This window comes from Bos indicus x Bos taurus, chromosome 7 (assembly GCF_003369695.1).
Source record: "Bos indicus x Bos taurus breed Angus x Brahman F1 hybrid chromosome 7, Bos_hybrid_MaternalHap_v2.0, whole genome shotgun sequence".
In the NCBI taxonomy this organism is placed as follows: Eukaryota; Metazoa; Chordata; class Mammalia; order Artiodactyla; family Bovidae; genus Bos; species Bos indicus x Bos taurus.
Genome location: NC_040082.1, coordinates 59,290,941 through 59,308,001, shown reverse-complemented (window position 1 = coordinate 59,308,001; position 17,061 = coordinate 59,290,941). Strand labels below are relative to the sequence as shown.

Sequence of the window (17,061 nt, the reverse complement as noted above, 5' to 3'; positions counted from 1 at the left end):
TCAAGGATGAGCCAAGATTTAGAAGAACTAAAAGGAAAGAAAATGCATTTGCTGAAATGAGAAAGACTGAAGAAGGAACTGGTTAATTTGTAAATAATAAGAATTTTGTGTGGAGTCCCATCCCAAGATCACAGTAGCAAGGCCTCGTACCAAGGCCATAGATGCAGAGCCCAAAACCAAGGTCACCGCTGAAGTTGAATGAGCCCCTTTGTAACCACTGCCTGCCAAAAGCCCCCCTGATCATTACCAGCCAGCTTCCTGACTCCAAATTAGGCAAAAATGCCACTCCAGTACTCACCCTATAGCACCCTAACCAATTACCTAATGCCATCCTTCCAGTAGGATTCTTCTTTGTCCTGAGGCTATAAAAATTGGGTACTTAAACCATGAAAAGCGACAGCTCTCCCTGAGCCGGCCTGTTGTTCTCACAGCGGGCTCTCCCTGGTGTGTCACAAAGTTGGCATTTGCAATGCTCCTCACTATCTCTGCTCTTTGTTCTCAATAAATTCACTCCTTTCTGAAATACTCTGTGTCTGGAAATTCTTTTCCAACTCGTCAACCCTATTCAGACTGCCACAACATTTTGGACTTCCCTGGTGGCACACTGGAAAGAAATCCACCTGTGAAGGCGGGTGACAAGGGTTCAATCCCTGGAGCAGGAAGATTCCACATGCCATGGAGCAACTGAGCCTATGTGCCACAACTACTGAGCCTGTGCTCTAGTGTCTGTGCTCTACAACAAGAGAAGCCACTGCAATCAGAAGCCTGCACACCAAAACAAAGGGTAGCCCCCGTTCGCCGCAACTAGAGAAAGCCCGTGAAAAGCAATGAAGACTCAGCGCAGCCAAAAATACACAAAATTTTAAATAATAATAACATTTTTATTTTAGTCAAGTTAGTTTTGAGATGCCTATTAGCCCATCAAAAAGAAATGTAAAGGAAGGAGGTAGACATATCCAAGTCTGGAGTTCAGGGAAGGGAAGATAAAATTCTGGGAGTTGTCAGAATACAAAAAAGCATTTAAAGAGATAAGCCTGGATGAGATCACTAAGAAACTGACTATATATAAGAAAAGAGAAAAAAAATCCAAAGGCTGAGATGAGCCCAAATAATATTTGGAAATGGGAAAGAAAAGGAAACAGTGAAGGAGACTGAGAAGGAATGGCCAGTGAAATTGAAGGAAAACTAACAGGCAGTATCCTAGAAGCCATGGGAAAAAAGCACATAAAGGAAAGAAATATAAACTGGACTAAATGCTACTGATAAGTTAAATAAGATGAGGATTGGGAATTCACTGGAATTATTTTTAAAAATCATGGTTCCATCAGGAACCCAATTTCATGTAAACATTCCTTGTTCTAGATGAGTAACTCATATACTGACAGGTTCAATCTGTACTAGTTAAAAACCACTGTGTATTTTTAAATCAAAGTATTACTCCAAAATTAGAAACAGTAGTATGCTAATCTATTTTAAACATGACACTTATTTTTGGTCACTACTTGGTATTCTAAGCATTCTGGTAAATAATCACCTCTGATGTTTACCACTTTTACTCTGGCCTCATCAAAACCTAAACATTTTCACACATAAGCATCGAGCTATGCTATAAATTTTTCCAAGATGTGATCTTTATTTCACTCGTAGGTTAAAATATAACACTGGATAAACTAGAATCACCAGATAATAAAAAATGAGTACTGAAGAACACAAACAGAAGACTATTGGTGCAAAAGCAGAAAGTCACAGAGAAACATAAACACAATTTGGTACAAGCACAAAAGAGTTACACACATATAGGATGCATACTGTGGTCCAAATCTTTTTACCCTAAGCCAAACAATGTAAAAGGCTTTGCTTAGGCCAGTTATGCTCTTACCTATTTAAAGATACATTTTCAATACTGTGCTCCTGCTGCTGTGAAATTTTGATGTAAGAATATTTCAAGTCCTCAAAGGGTAGCCCTTCAAAGCCAAAGGGTAGTGTTTTCCAAGTAATCTGGTTCATTTCAAGGTAACTGATCTTAGAACAAGAGTTGGTAATGAGCGTTTCTGGTCAGAACAACGAGATAACGTTCTCCCAGAATGTCCATTCAAACCTAAATTCTAAAAATAAAGTGGGCATGCATTCTTCACAAAACCACAGGCACTAATGGTGCATGCAACACAATGCAATCCTAATTATTCTATCTGGGCAAAAGATATTTGCAATTCACAGCAATTCCTGACAAAACTAATAAATTAAAAAAACACCAATAAGTCATTACTTATATATTCATATATATGGACTGGCTCTTACCTTTTAAGTCAGTTTTTTTTTTCTAGTTCTTTTTTGGATGTTTCATTAAGCAGATTATGTTCCTTGACCTGACCATATCAGTCTTCTCTCAAACAGATTAGATAACAAGTTGTTCCTAAATTTGCCACTATGAGATAAGTGACAGCTAAAATCAGAAAATCCTTGGTACAGCTTAAAATTGATTGTTTTTTACTTCAGAGAAATTCAACCTGATTTAAGTCAGTTACAGCACCCAAATCCCCAAGGACAAAGTAACAAAGTTCAAGATTACTGCTAGCTTTATTTTTATTTACATAGGAACAACAAGGTAATTTTTTTCACCCTTCCCTCAGTTAACTACATTAATTTCGTGCTTAATCACCAACTGGAATACACTGTACCACAATCCTCTCATGTTGCTGATTAATTACTTTCATGCAACAAAAGCAGATGGGGAAAAAAAAGGCAGGCTTTTTGATGTCAGGAGATGGCAGAAGCAAACTCCTCCCAGTAACGGTTAACAAAATCAATCAATTACATTTACCTTTTCTCAACAAGTTCTAGCATAAATGAACCAACCCTACAACAAAGACACATTAAATAAAATTTTTATTTCAGTATGTTTGTACATCCCAAGGTAAGTGTACAAACTCTCTTTTTTTTTTTTTTACAATAAACTCCTAATTAACACAACATTTTGGAAATTAATTTCCAGTGTTTCAATGAGATTGTTTGGATCTTGGAGGACATGGGAGGGGAAGAAGGGAGAGAATTATTAAAACTACTCTTTCTGCAGAAGAAACATAGCTATGTCATTCCTACGCAAATGTTTGTTAACTTCTCCTGGCATAAAAACAGTGATGTCATTCTACACACCAGTCAGAAGACTTATAATGAACACCAAGTTTTTAAATCACTGACAGCTTAAGAAAATTAAGACTATGACTCAGAAATCTCCTCTCCCTAGAGTATCACATCTGTGGAAGAGGAGACTATGCCCAGCTGGGGTTATATACATACTCAACATCAACAAAACTGAAGTCATTTTCCCCTGCACAACAGAAAGAGTTGTTTTTTCCCCATTAGAACTCTGAGAAATGAAAGCCATGACTTTATACAGCTCTGTTTAAAAACACAAGAAGGGTGGTTCATATTCTATTAGGAAAAGCAGCTCAACATTAAAACTCCTCTTCCTTTTAAAACCTAAAAAATGATTAAATTTCTTCTTACCTCTGAAAATTATTTTATCTTTGCTTCATTTTCTCTGCTCTAAAATACAGACTAACACCTTTAAAGACAGTATATAAAGGAGCTTATAAATTTGAATTTGCAATGTGACCCTCACACCAAAAGTAGACTGAATTTTTTCTCTCCAACAGTAAGCATAAAATATCTAAACTTGGTTCTAGTGAGACTATTATTACTATAATATCAATAATACTTAACAATGTCTAATTCACCAAGATTTGTGGTTTCTCTCCTAATGTATTAGGAATAAAATATAATGCAACTTATCTTCAGCTTTAAAATTACCTCAAATTGACTGGAATATCAACTCTACATAAAGTAAAACGGCTGCAAAACTTAAGACAGCCTGGTTATATCCCTTTTGACTAATATTTAATATATCTAAACCAAGAGCAACTGCAAATGTTTCATCTTGACTTTTCTAAATGTTACAATCCAAATTACAAGTCAACATTCAAGCTAAAAATTAAAATCAAAACAAAACTAACATAACATTCTAAACAAAGGGCAGTTCAACCAAACTGTCACAGTTCAGATTTCTACATCATAATTAGTTGAAAATCTGTTCAATTATTTGGATTTTTTTAAAATTTTGTTACCCATCAGAAATATACCTACTGTTTTCATTTTCTACCTGTGCCACATTTATCTTAAGTTTTATACTTGTGGATTTTTCAACCACCAGAGATCAACCATCAAATTACTTCAACAAGTAGAAATAGCAACACCGCTCCCAAACAGCAATTTCTGCATTGCTAGACACTTATCTAGTTGGTAGATTTATACCATTGTTCATTCTTAGTTCCTTAAATGTAAAAAATATCCACAGAATGGTGGCATACCTCTAAATTAGTTTAAATATGGTACAAAGTTATTTTTAGTTAGGTTCAAGTTTTACAAAGGCACTAATCATTCTTCTCAAAGGCTAATCTACTCAAGTTCCTCTCATTAAAGAAATATAAAGCTTAATTTATCTCTTTTGGAAAGAAGAAGTGTTATTAATGTAATGCTCAAGCACAAAGATATTAGAATAATGGACCTAATATCAAATCAGAGTCTGGATCATACCTATTGTTAATAAAAATAAATTTGACCTTTATTCTAATGATGGTCCTTTCAAACATTAGTATGACTAAATGTCATTTATATGCACTTTCAGATGTAATACTAACTCTGAAAAATATTCTTATTTCTACTATGCAAAGGAAAATGGAAGAAAACTACCATAAATAATTACAAGCTGGTTTTTATTCACACACACACAAAAAAACTACAAGAAACATTCATGTAATATTTATTTGAGATCTGTGTCTATTCCTTCCTTGCATGCTAGAAAGATGAAAAGACAAACACGTCCAACTATTCAGACACATCATTCCACAGTTGTAACTTTCATCATAGTTCTCAAAGCAGTATGGTGAGGTCAGCTCACAAACAGCTTAAGTAGCAAAACTAGAAATTGGTGGTAGTAGTATCAGGCTACATAACAGCCCCTCCAAAGAATATGAAGTAAGAGAACTAAAATGTGCTGGCAACATGCCAAGAGACTAGATGGACGATAACTTTTGAGCAACGAATATGCAGAGTTTACAGTATACAGCAATTCATTATCTCTTACCCTGTAGCTTGATTTTCTTTGTTTTAACCCGAAAATAGCCATATATAAAAGATATTTAACACTACCAGTTTTCTCCATACTCATGACTGGGAAAGGCATCTGGGCTTGAAATGACTTTGTAAACTAAATGCACACCCTAAAATGAAAAATATGACTTCCATCCTATGTAAGCATAAGCAAGGTAAAATATACAATTATACCAGTATTACTCTGCACAGAACAGCCTTTACTCTCCAAGGATTATACTGCCCTCAGCGTAATCCTAAAGGCTTGGGGTTTTTCTATATTGTCAATGCTGACTATCTCTGCAACCGGTTGGCATTTAGAATTAGTCAATCTTCTCAAAAGATTTAATAAAGAATTAATTCTGTCAGATTAGAGGACATAATTTTGGTCAGAAACAATTCCTTTGACCTTACTCAAAATATGTTAACTTTAAAATTTTCTACTTTATTGAATCATATATTTAAAAAGCATAATAAACTTCAATTCTTAAGTCTCTGACACTTACTAAACATTTCCTTTCTAAAGGACCAAAAGAAAATGCAGTTATTTTAGCCAACAGAATTATATTCAATTCAAACCAACACACATTTAACACGCATTTTGTGCCAGACATTATACTGAGGACTGAGGAAACAAAGATAAATATGTATATGGTCTTTGACAATCTAGTTGGGGAGACCAGACCATTTCAAACTCAGTCAGGTTCTGCCCGCTACCCTCATGCCACCACCCACATGCTCTACTAGCTACAGGAACGTGTTAGTAAATCTGCCAGGGAAGATGGAAAACTCTTCAGAGAAGATAAGCTCTGTCTTAAAGGATGTGAATTTCAGGAGGAAAAGTGGGATACTGCAGGCCAAGAAGGACAGAAGGAGCAAAACCAAGAAAACACAAAAACATGGCATGTGCGAGGAAGCCCATGTGACGAGGGTGGGTAACAATTCTGGGTACATGAGCCACTCCCCTTCTACCTTCAGCCCATGACAGACCTCACTGATCAATTAAAGCATGTTTAAGCCCACATGAGACTCAAACTCAACAGATAACTCAAAACCAATGAAAAGAAGTAAGTCCATGAGATGAATTTATGTGCTATCCTCAGCCTGGGAATAGAAAGTGGTAGGATTTGAGGCTAGAAGGGTAAATTAAGGACAGATTATGAATGACTATGAATGCTAGGCTAACAAGTTTAGATTTTATCCTGTGGGCAACCAAGGATGAACAAAAGATTTTATGAAAAATAATGACATAATCATATCTGGCAGATGTGTGAAGAAAGCATTTAAACCAACACAATAAGGGCAGAAAGAACAGTTCAGAAGCTATTGCTTCTTAGTCCAGGCAAGAGGCCTGAATTTCAGCAATGGTAAAACTGCAGGTTCTAAAACCAAAATGTAATGTTTTAGATTTTATAATTCTTGGTTTTAAAACAACAGTTTGAGAAAAATTAGCATTCTAATTAGAATTCCCTAACAATTTTCAAAAAGGAAAAGAAAAGACAAATTAGGGTAAAGACTAGAGTTAAAGAAGAGTATCATTGTGATTCACTTCTTTAACTCTAGTCTTTACCTTAATTTGTCTTTTCTTTCACAATGATACTCAAGATTACTCAAGACTATAAATTCAGAAATAGCTATTTCAGGCTTAGCATCAAGAAAGAGAACATCCTCATGACCAGACTAATACTCAGCAAGTCTTTTCCTCCTGAGGGCACTAACACTCTAGCCAAACAACAAATACAACTTACCTTACATGCCCCTACAAACTCCAGTGAGATGCACAAAGTACAAAAGACAAATTTAAAACCAAAGTTTAAAACCGTGTAGATATTCCACATTATCTAAACACTTAAAGCTACTTATTTCTTTTAAGAAACATAATTCACATGAAATAAATCTTTTGGAAATACTACTGTTCTACCATTAACTAATTCATATCCCAGCCTTTAAACTCTAAAATTCTTTGAGTGGAATACAACCAATAAGTAGCACTTTGGGCACTAAGCAAAAAAAGGCAACTTGTCTACCATCTCTGCAGAATGTTTAGTAAATGAAATTATTCTATTAAAAATTAAAACTTCACTATAGATTGGGCTTCTCTGGTGGCTCACTGGTAGAATCCGCCCGCCAGTGCAGAAGACACAGGTTCAATCCCTGGTCCCAGAAGATCCCATACGCCATGGAGCAGCTAAGCCTGTGAGCCACAACTATTGGGCCTGTACCCTAGAGCCCGGGAACCACAACTACGGAAGACTGTGCACCCTAGAGCCCGTGCTCTGCAACAAGAGAAGCCACCACCACAAGAAGCCAGAGCGCTGCAACCAGAGTAGCCCCTGCTCCCCAAAACTAGAGCGCGCCAGCGTGTAGAAACAAAGACTCAGCAAAGCCAAAAAAAAAAAAAAAAAATTATTAAAAAGAAAACAAATTCACTATAGATCAAAAGACCAAAGAGTTTTTCTTTTCAGGAGAGAGAAATTCTTTAACAGCAGCAAGCAAAGGCTAATGTAATGATGTGAAACTGAAGCACAACATGTTAACAAGCATGCTATAAAAGCTACCATTACTGTTTTAAGACCTAAGGATATTCATAACAAAGATAAAATTATCCTGCAGTGAATGCCAACAATGCACTTCATGCTACACAGACACATATTCAAGGGTTCTACTTTGTTTTCATCCCAATTCTTTTGTGTCCCAGTAACAAACTCTCAAATTGGAATTTTCTTCCTTTTAAAACAAGCTAAAATGAAAAAATGGACTCCAACAATAAGATTTTGTTTACTTATCCATGCTGTTTATTCTCAGAGAGCAAATCAGATGAACAGTTTATCATAATTTACCTCTGTTTCAAACCAATATGGATTAGCCAGTCATGAGCAGAGTCTATTTCTCATGATGTCATTCTAAAGCCATCAGTAAATGTTACACATGCCGTGCTTCCTTCAAATCAATCACAAAACAAATCATCCTAGACTGAGGTCAAATTCCTTTCCAACTAAAGGAGCTCCAAACTTAAGTAATGGTCCACTTACTAAGTAATATTCAAAGACCAAATTCCAGAAAAACCCTTCTCTTGTACCTCCTCCACTTAAAAAAAAAAAAATCAGTCTCCTTTTAGCTCAGTGTAATGGAATGTGACCTGCAGTTAAGGGCTTTTCCATTCCCATTTACCGCTTAGAGAACATGAAGCAGATGTATTCTCCCTCAGAATGGCAATATAGTTTTTAAAAGAAAAAAAAAAGTGAAGTGCAGGTGGTTAATCATATAATAAGAATTAGAACGAACACGGTAAGCTGACTTACTAGATTTCTCATGTTTGACAGAATGAGTATATTTAAATAGACAACTGAATATTTATTTTTGTTTTACAACCTGATCAGACATCTAAGATTCATGACTTGTGTGACTATTAATAATCAGGTTGGGAAGAAGAGGTTAAAACTACAACTACTTAAAAAAAATCTTCACACACAAAACTACTATAAACATCTTTTCACAACAAATCATATTTTTACCATTGAAGTTACACACATAAGTACCTAAGTATGGAGAGAACATGGAATAAATATTTTTAAAATATACTTCAAAGTTTAAGATTAAACACATCTACCTGGAATTCAGTTTCTCATTTAAAAGAAAAAAGATATTGACCTAGTGTTCTTTAAAGCTACTATGATACTTTAATCCAAGTTGTAAAGTGAACAAATTCTATAACTTAATTCAGATAAACTTCTTTCAGGATAACCCCCTTAAGGATATACTTTACTTACATTCGTCCTACACCTTCATACATGTTAGTCTCATCTACCAAAGTCATAATCTCTGTATCTGTAAGATGTGCATGCTTTTTCGTTCTGTTCAGCTGTTCAATCTGTACATCTGCAAGCTTCACCTTCTGTTGAGTGTCAATAACTTTGGCTTGAAGCTCTGTGAAAGCCTAAAAAGAAATGTCCTTGATTTAGTAGGTGCAATATTTTACAGTAAATGTTTAAATCAAATCTATTAAAATGAAGCCTGCTAAACAGAAAAAGCTGTGAAATTTACCACAGCAAACATCTCAAAGCCAGTCTGCTAAAAACTTGAGCCCTGAACAATTCAGTGATTAGAAGCACTGACCCTCCATGCAGTTGAAAATCCAAATATAATTTATAGTTGACTCTCCATATTGCAGTTCCTCTGTATCCCTGGTTCTACATTTGTTGATTCACCCAACTACATATCATGTATTACTCTAGTATTTACTATTTTAAAAATCTGTGTACAACTGGATCCCTGCAGTTTAAACCAATGCTGTTCAAGAGTCAACTGTACTGAACTTACCCAGTCCTCAGAAGATGCAACCTATCTGAAGAAGCTGAACAAAGGCATGGTAAATAATAACCATACCAAGTAGAAGGTACCCAAGGAGTAATAAAAGCTCTAAAGGCAAAAATCAGAAACCCAGAGACCCAAATCAAGAACCATAAATGTAACAACTCACCACATCTGTACTACTCAAGATTATTTAAAGCACTTTCCCACACTTGTTCAAAATATTAACATGTGAAAATTAATATGAGAATACTGACATATAATAAATGTCTCATTTTCTCTTTTCAATAATCCTGAGTTAAGGATGGCAGATTCATCAGCACAGTTTACAAATTAACTAAACATTTTGAAGAGATATAAATGACCTTCACAGGGCTGAACAACTACTAGCTCAAAAACCAAGTACTTAACTTCTTCTGACCGCTAGTTACTGAATCTTTCTACTCTACTATCCACAGTAATATTCAGAAAATGAATATCTTAAGAGAAAGACACAAAAAATTCAAAGCATTGATAAAAGAACTGCATCATAATCTTCATATGTACACAATAAGCCAAATTTGACTTCTGAGTACTCTTAACTCAAAAGGTTTTCGATACTTCTGAAGTGCCTAGAATGATTTTCACATGCTGTCAAATTCTGACTTAATAATAACACCTGTGGCTGCAATACATGGCAAAACGCTACTAAACTTTTATTCTGACTTTGTTCTCACCTACTAGTAAGGTTTCAAAAGATTTATCTAAAGGGGAGAGGAGGTACCCAAAGTTTAGTCTCCATCCCTCCCCCTCCCCCCAAAATTATAAACATATTAAAAGACCTTTAAACAAGTTTCTTCTGTAATTTTATTGGTTGCCAAAACTACCCAATTTAAGTCTGTAATTATTTTCTTAGTTTGCATTCACTGTCCATAGGTTTCCCAGCAACAGATTCAAATAATATTGAGGGGTAAGTCCATTCACAGCTGTATTCTATTGTTAGCTCTCACTAAACCCTAACTTAAATTTGAACTTCTAACAGAAAAAAAAGGTAAACTTTTAAAACACTTTAAGACACAGTTTGCTAAGGAAGCTAGTATATTGTTAAAGCTGAGATAATACAGCACTAGAGAGCACCGTAAGGAGTAAAGGTACAAGTTCCAAACAAAACGCAATACACACACACGCAAATCCTCAGAGCAATAATACACCGCTTCATCTATTACGTGGAAGAGCTACTTCAACTGTCTTATTTCTCATGCAAAGGTTGATCACAAGACAGTCTTAAACAAAATTTGCTCTTCTAACCTCAAGTAGTGGTCAAAAGGTGTGAAGTGAGGCAGAGAATGCAGTATTCTAGAACCAAGCTTGGGCTGAATCTTCTGTTAAATTGTTTCCTTTTCTAGAAAAGTATTGGTTTAAAGTAGATGAAGTCTAGGCTCCTTTCCAATCCCCATTCTCCCTCCCTTCGCCAAAAAAAAGGATATGCTTTTGAGCCGGTAGTGGTGTTAGAATCCTGACAACTCTTAGGTGGTGAAAACGTTTCTGTGTAACACATTTCTAGGCAATTGTTTGAAGAGAGAAACTCAATTCCTTCTGATACCAATTTTATCTGGAAAACTCTGACTTGCTTCTTCTTTGACAAGTCTTTAAAAACGGGGGGGGGGGGGGGGGGGGGGGAGGGTTGTTGGCAAAGCCGTAAGATGAACATTGCTATGAGGATACATGACTGAACTGTATGAAGCGACCTTACAAGATATGGGATTAAAGAACTGACCTAAAAACAGACTGGACTTGAAGTTTTTCAAAGCAAATTAGGATACAGAATTACAGATGCTACAGATTGGGCAAGCAGGCTAAAAAGGCTCCAACTGGAAGCGCTCACTTCAGGCCTCACTATGGAACTGAAGGCACCAAGAGCAACGAAAGGACTCTGGAACTCGGAACAAGGGAACAAAACCGCTATAGGCTCGCCAAACTTAACCAGGCCCAGCCCAACCGGCTCTTACCCGGCAAAGAGCCGCTCGCCCTCGACTCCAGCCTAAGGAGGCCCGGTCCCGCCTTTGAACTCTGAGAAACCACTCCCCATTTCCCTGGGGCCTCTTTCCTTCTGCAGCACTAGAGACTCATTCGATATTCTTGTCCACAGTCCCCTTAGCTTCCAAACAAAAGCTTCCGCCTGCTCAAGACCCTTTTTTACCTTCTTCAACTCCAGATCCACGGGGGCCGCCATCTTGCTTCACTACTGCGCCTGCGCAGTGGGAGAAGCCCGGAAAGAGCGTGGGGGAAGGGCGCGCCCTGAAGGGTTGATAGCGCCTCTTCCTTCTGCGCCTGCGCATGAGGGGGCTGCTTGGTTTTCCTACCTTCCCCGTCGTTATTAACGCCTAAAATAACCGGGATTCCGATTCAGAGTACGTCTTCCCCACGTTACCTATAGGCCTGCCTTGATTCTCCACGTCCTTCCAAACACAGCACAATGCACAGATTTCGTGTGTGGTTTTAAGCACTTCGACAAATAGTTTAGTTTGTGTCGCTAAATTAAAATGTGTGTGGATCAGGCTAAAACCTCTAAAGTCATTCATGCCTTCAGTGGGTCCGGTGCTGTCAGGGAGGGATGAGAAAAAATCAGCCTGAGTTTCAGGCGTGGCAGCATGGAGAAGACCAGAAGGCGTAGTTGAAGTGTTTTCCCAAAGAACTTATTTCTATTGAATGCTCTCAGAAGACCTTGTAGACACAGGAGTTCTCACGAGAGACCAAATTTCTTTTTAAAAGAAAAGAAAAAAAAAATGCAGATTCTCTGATCCTCATCCCAAACTTTATTAGAATCTTTGATATGGGGCACAGAAATATGTACTTTTGCAAACTCCTTTTATGATCTGGTCTAAGTGGTCTGCAAACCACATTTTGAGAATCGGCTGTAAAATAGCTGGCATTTGAACCAGAAGGATGACTAGAAGGATGGACATGAAAGAAATGGATATCTTCCTTACTCTAAAAACCTGTGAGTCAGAGGAAAGGGCAAGGAGTTTGGAATTAAACAAATCTATTCAAGGTTTGGTCTACATTGAGCATAGGTATGTCTGCTTCCATTTACTAGTTGTGTATCAATAGTTTGTCTCCTCATTTAATATGAGAATGACAGTATTGACCTAACAGAGTTATTCTGAGGAGTAAATAAGGTCAGGATGGAAAGCTCCAGGCATAGCACAATGCACACAGTAGGAACACAATAAAAAGCTGTAATTAAGTTCATGTAATTAGCATTGTTATATTTGTCTTTCAAGGTCCAGCAAGCAGACACGTAATATGTATCCTTTATGTATTTTTTTATTTTTTACATCACTCATCACACAGATCATAAATAATCTCTCCTCGGAATTTCAAGACTACTTCTGTTCCTTTTTCAAGACACATGACACTTTCTGTCTTAAAAAAAAATTTTTATTAGACTTATTAGCTATTCAAATGTCCATCATTGGATAAATGGATAAACAAAATGTGAGGACATTACACTAAGTGAAATAAACCAGTCACGAAAAGACAAATACTGTATGATTCCATTGTACGAGGGACTTGGTGGTGGTGGTGGTGGTGGTGGTTGTGTCTGACTCTTGTAACCCCACGGACTATAGCTAGCCAGGCATCTCTGTCCATGGGATTTCCCAGGCAAGAATACTGAAGTGGTTGCCATGTCCTTCTCCAATATAAGGGACTTAGAGTAGACAAAATCATAAAGACAGAAAGTAAAATGGTGTTGCCAGGAGCCAGGAGGAAGGGATAGAAAGGAAAAAAATGTTTAATGTATTTATTTATTTATGGGTATACTGGGTCTTCTGAGAAGGCAATGGCACCCCACCCCAGTACTCTTGCCTGGAAAATCCCATGGACGGAGGAGCCTGGTAGGCTGCAGTCCATGGGGTCGCTAAGAGTCGGACACGACTGAGCGACTTCACTTTCACTTTTCACTTTCATGCATTGGAGAAGGAAATGGCAACCCACTCCAGTGTTCTTGCCTGGAGAACCCCAGGGACGGGGAAGCCTGGTGGACTGCCGTTTATGGGGTCGCACGTGACTGAAGCAACTTAGCAGCAGCAGCATACTGGATCTTCATTGCTGCGGGGGCCACTCTCTAGTTGTGATGCATAGACTTCTCGTTGTGGTGGCTTCTCTTGTTGTGGAGCACAGACTCCAGGGTGCAAGGGCTTCAGCAGTTCAGCCACACGGCTCAGTAGTTGTGGCTCCTGGGCTCTAGAGCACAGGCTCAATAGTGTGGTGCATGGGCTTAGTCACTCCATGGGCATGTGGAATCTTGCCAGATCAGGGATCAAACCAGTGTCTCCTGCATTGGCAGGTGGATTCTTTACCACTGAGCTACCAGGTAAGCCTAGGAATTCTTGTTTAATAGGTGTAGAGTTTCAGTTTTATAAGATGAAAAGAGTTCTGGAGATGGATGGTAGTGATAGTAACACAACAATGTCAATGTATTTAATACCACTGAACTGTACACTTAAAAATGATTACAATAGTAAATGTTAGGTATATTTCACCACATTTTAAAAAATGAAAAAATGTATTTGTTCTTTTTTCAAATCTACATGTTCTTTTCTTTTTCATAGTGATATGCAGTGGTATATTCTTGCCTAATGGTGAAAATAATTAAAACATAATTAACATAACTATTTTTTAATTTCTTTATGTCTTATCAGTTGAAATCTTTGGGGTATGAATTCTTCCACTGTTGGGCATCTGCTGGTCTTTCTTATGAGAGCTGATTTTCTCATTTGACTCATAAATTTTTGATTAGAACCCGTCTTCAGTGTCCAGCATGTCCATGGACTACAGAAACGTCTCACATTCACTTTTTTTGCTGCACCTTGTGGCTTTTGGGATTTTAGTTCCCTAGCCAGGGACTGAACCCAGACCCTTGGCATGAAAATACCAAGTCCTAACCACTGGACTCGCAGGGAATTCCTCCACATTCATTTCTACCAGATCCCTGAGAGAGTCATAGGTTCCAGACCAATTTTTATGCTAATTCTTGATACTACATGAATGAAGCAAACCTAGGGGAAAATAAACTTTGCCCAGAGCATAAAGTTGGCAGAATGTGATCCACATTTATGGATGGGCAGCCACTATATTATCACCCTTTTATTTTGGACTTCAAAATAAATGTTATTGCCTTTCCCTCTTTAGAGTTTCTAAAATGACAGGAAGACACTGTCTATGAAAGCCCTAAAAAGTTTTCAGTCCTTGGACACTTGTCTAGAGAATAACCATGCTGAGCTTGCTTCTATTATTTTTATTAAAAAAAAAAACAAACAAACAGCCTTCACACTGAAAACTTCACTAGTACAGGGATATACTCCTGAGGTGCAAAGAGACCACAGTTGTGGAACTTAAAAAGTGATCCCCTATTACCCTTCAGCTCTGCCAACCCATGCACAATACCCTTATTTATTCATTCAACAAATATTTATTGAATAATATCTGTTAGGTCCTTGGGATATAACAACAACAAGAGACAAATTCCCTGTCCCAGTGGAGCACACATTCCAGTGGGAAAAGAGAAACAATAAACATTGCCAACAAGTAATTTAATAAACTAATTAGTGTTATTAAGAAGGAAACAGCAATGTGCTTAGAGGCTGCTGGGTGGAGGCCACTTACGTGTGGGAAGCTCTCTGGAAGGCCATAACATTTGAAATCAGACCTGGAAAATGAGAATTAGATAGCTGTGCAAAGAGCTGGGGAAACAGCCTTCCAGACAGAAGAAACAGCAAGAACAAAGAGTTTAGGATGGGAGCAGTCTTGGCATATTTGAAGAACAAAAGGAAGACGCCAGCATGGCTGGACGCAGAGAATGGTAGAAGGCAGTGACATCAGAGAGTTGCACAGAGGGCCGGACCATGAAAGACCTTTAAGCTACAGTCAGGGATCAGAGTGTTATTCTGAGTGTGATTATAAGCCAGTGAATAATTTCAAGCAGAGGACTGATATGATCTGAAGAGATTGATATGATTCTATTTTAAGGAAAGCATTGTGGGTTCAAGGTGGAGAATGGATTGGAAGGAGCAAGCTTGGAAGCAAAGAGACCAGTCGGGAGACTACTGCAGTGGTACACGAGACAGATGCTAATGGTCTGAGAATGATGACGATGGAGACAGATAGCAGTAGATGGATTCAGGTAGAGGTTACTAAACTTAATGAAGGAATGGATTGGGGGCAGAGGGGTTGGCAATGAAACAAAGAGATGAATCAAAGATGATTTGTAATCTCAAAATAAATATGCTGAGTGAGAGAAACCAGATGAGAAAGAGTAACATGCTGTATGATTCCATGTCTAAAGTTCTAGAATATGCAAACAAATCTAAAGTGACAGAAAGAAGATCAGTGGTTACTAGACAGACTAGGGGTGGTGAAACCTAAGGAAGAAGCACAAGGAAGTGATTACAAAGGAGCATTAGATAACTTTTGTGGTGATGGATATACTTATTATCTTAATTCTGAAGGTGGTTTCCTAGGTGGAAACTTATCAAAGTGTACACTTAAACATATTCAGTTCATCATATGTCAATTATACCTCAATCAAGTTGTTTTAAAAGAAAAGCAAAGACTCCAAGGTTTTTGACCCAAGCAAACTATTAATAGTTGAATGATAATGTCTTTTACAGAGAAAAGAAAGTTAATTCTTATGATATAGCCTATAAGCAGTTTCAAAGCTGCTCTATAGGAATAGTAAGAATAATCTTTCTCCCTGTGAACAGACTGTATTAGTTAGAGATACGTTCAGCTGCTATAATAGAGATCCAAAACAACAATGGCTAAAACAAGATAGAAGTTTCTTTCTCTCCATCTCAATCATCCAGGCAAAAGCAATGTAGGGTAAGTATGTGAGTTCTACAGTGCCGCAGTTCCCAGGCTCCTTCTATCTTATCCCTGTGATCCAAAATGACTCATCACCACCATGTTCATAGCCTAGCTACAAGGAAGGGGAAAGGACCCAGGGGTCGGCAGGAGGGGAGGGGGTGCGGGGGACACTCACTCTGTCCCTTTAAAGGCGTAACCCAGAAATAAAAATGTGGCTCTGTTCATATCACATTAGCCCAGACAGAATCACATGACCATTCCTGGAGACCAGAAAAACTGGGAAATGTAGTTATTATTGTGGGCAATTATGTGACCAGCTAAACACCAGGAATTATATTATTATGAAAGAGAAATTGAAGAGAGATACTGGGTTAAAATTAGCAGTTTCTGACATCAGAGCTTTTCAGCTTACAAAGCCATTTCTTATTTATCAAGTTATTTGATCTTAACAACTTTGTAAGATGGATAGACTCTGAAGGGTTCATTCCATTTGAAAGTTTAGCAGAGTAGTTAAGAGTATAGACTTTGAAATCTGACCTTCTAGTTTCAAATTCTGTTTCTACTATTTTCTAGCTGCAAGATTCAAGGAAAAGGACTTAACTTCTCAAGTCTCCTTCTCTTCAACTATAAAACAGAGATAGTAATAGTACCCATCCCATAGGTTTTTATAAGGATTAAGTGAGATAATGCATGCAAAGTTCTTGATATACAGTTACACCTAATCTACACTAGCTACTATTATGTATCAAGTAT

General features: G+C 37.5%; 1 protein-coding gene across 1 annotated transcript in view; it reads right to left on the bottom strand.

Moving 5' to 3' along the window:
- Positions 1-11,744, bottom strand: part of PFDN1 (prefoldin subunit 1) — a 73,920-nt gene extending 62,176 nt beyond the window's left edge. Inside the window, exons 1-2 of the mRNA XM_027546290.1 lie at positions 11,639-11,744; positions 8,919-9,085 (exon numbers count right to left, since the gene is read on the bottom strand). Coding sequence (XP_027402091.1) covers positions 8,919-9,085; positions 11,639-11,671 — 200 coding nt within the window. The 5' untranslated portion in view covers positions 11,672-11,744. The remainder of the gene's footprint in view (positions 1-8,918; positions 9,086-11,638) is intronic.
- Between the last annotated feature and the right edge of the window lie 5,317 nt (positions 11,745-17,061).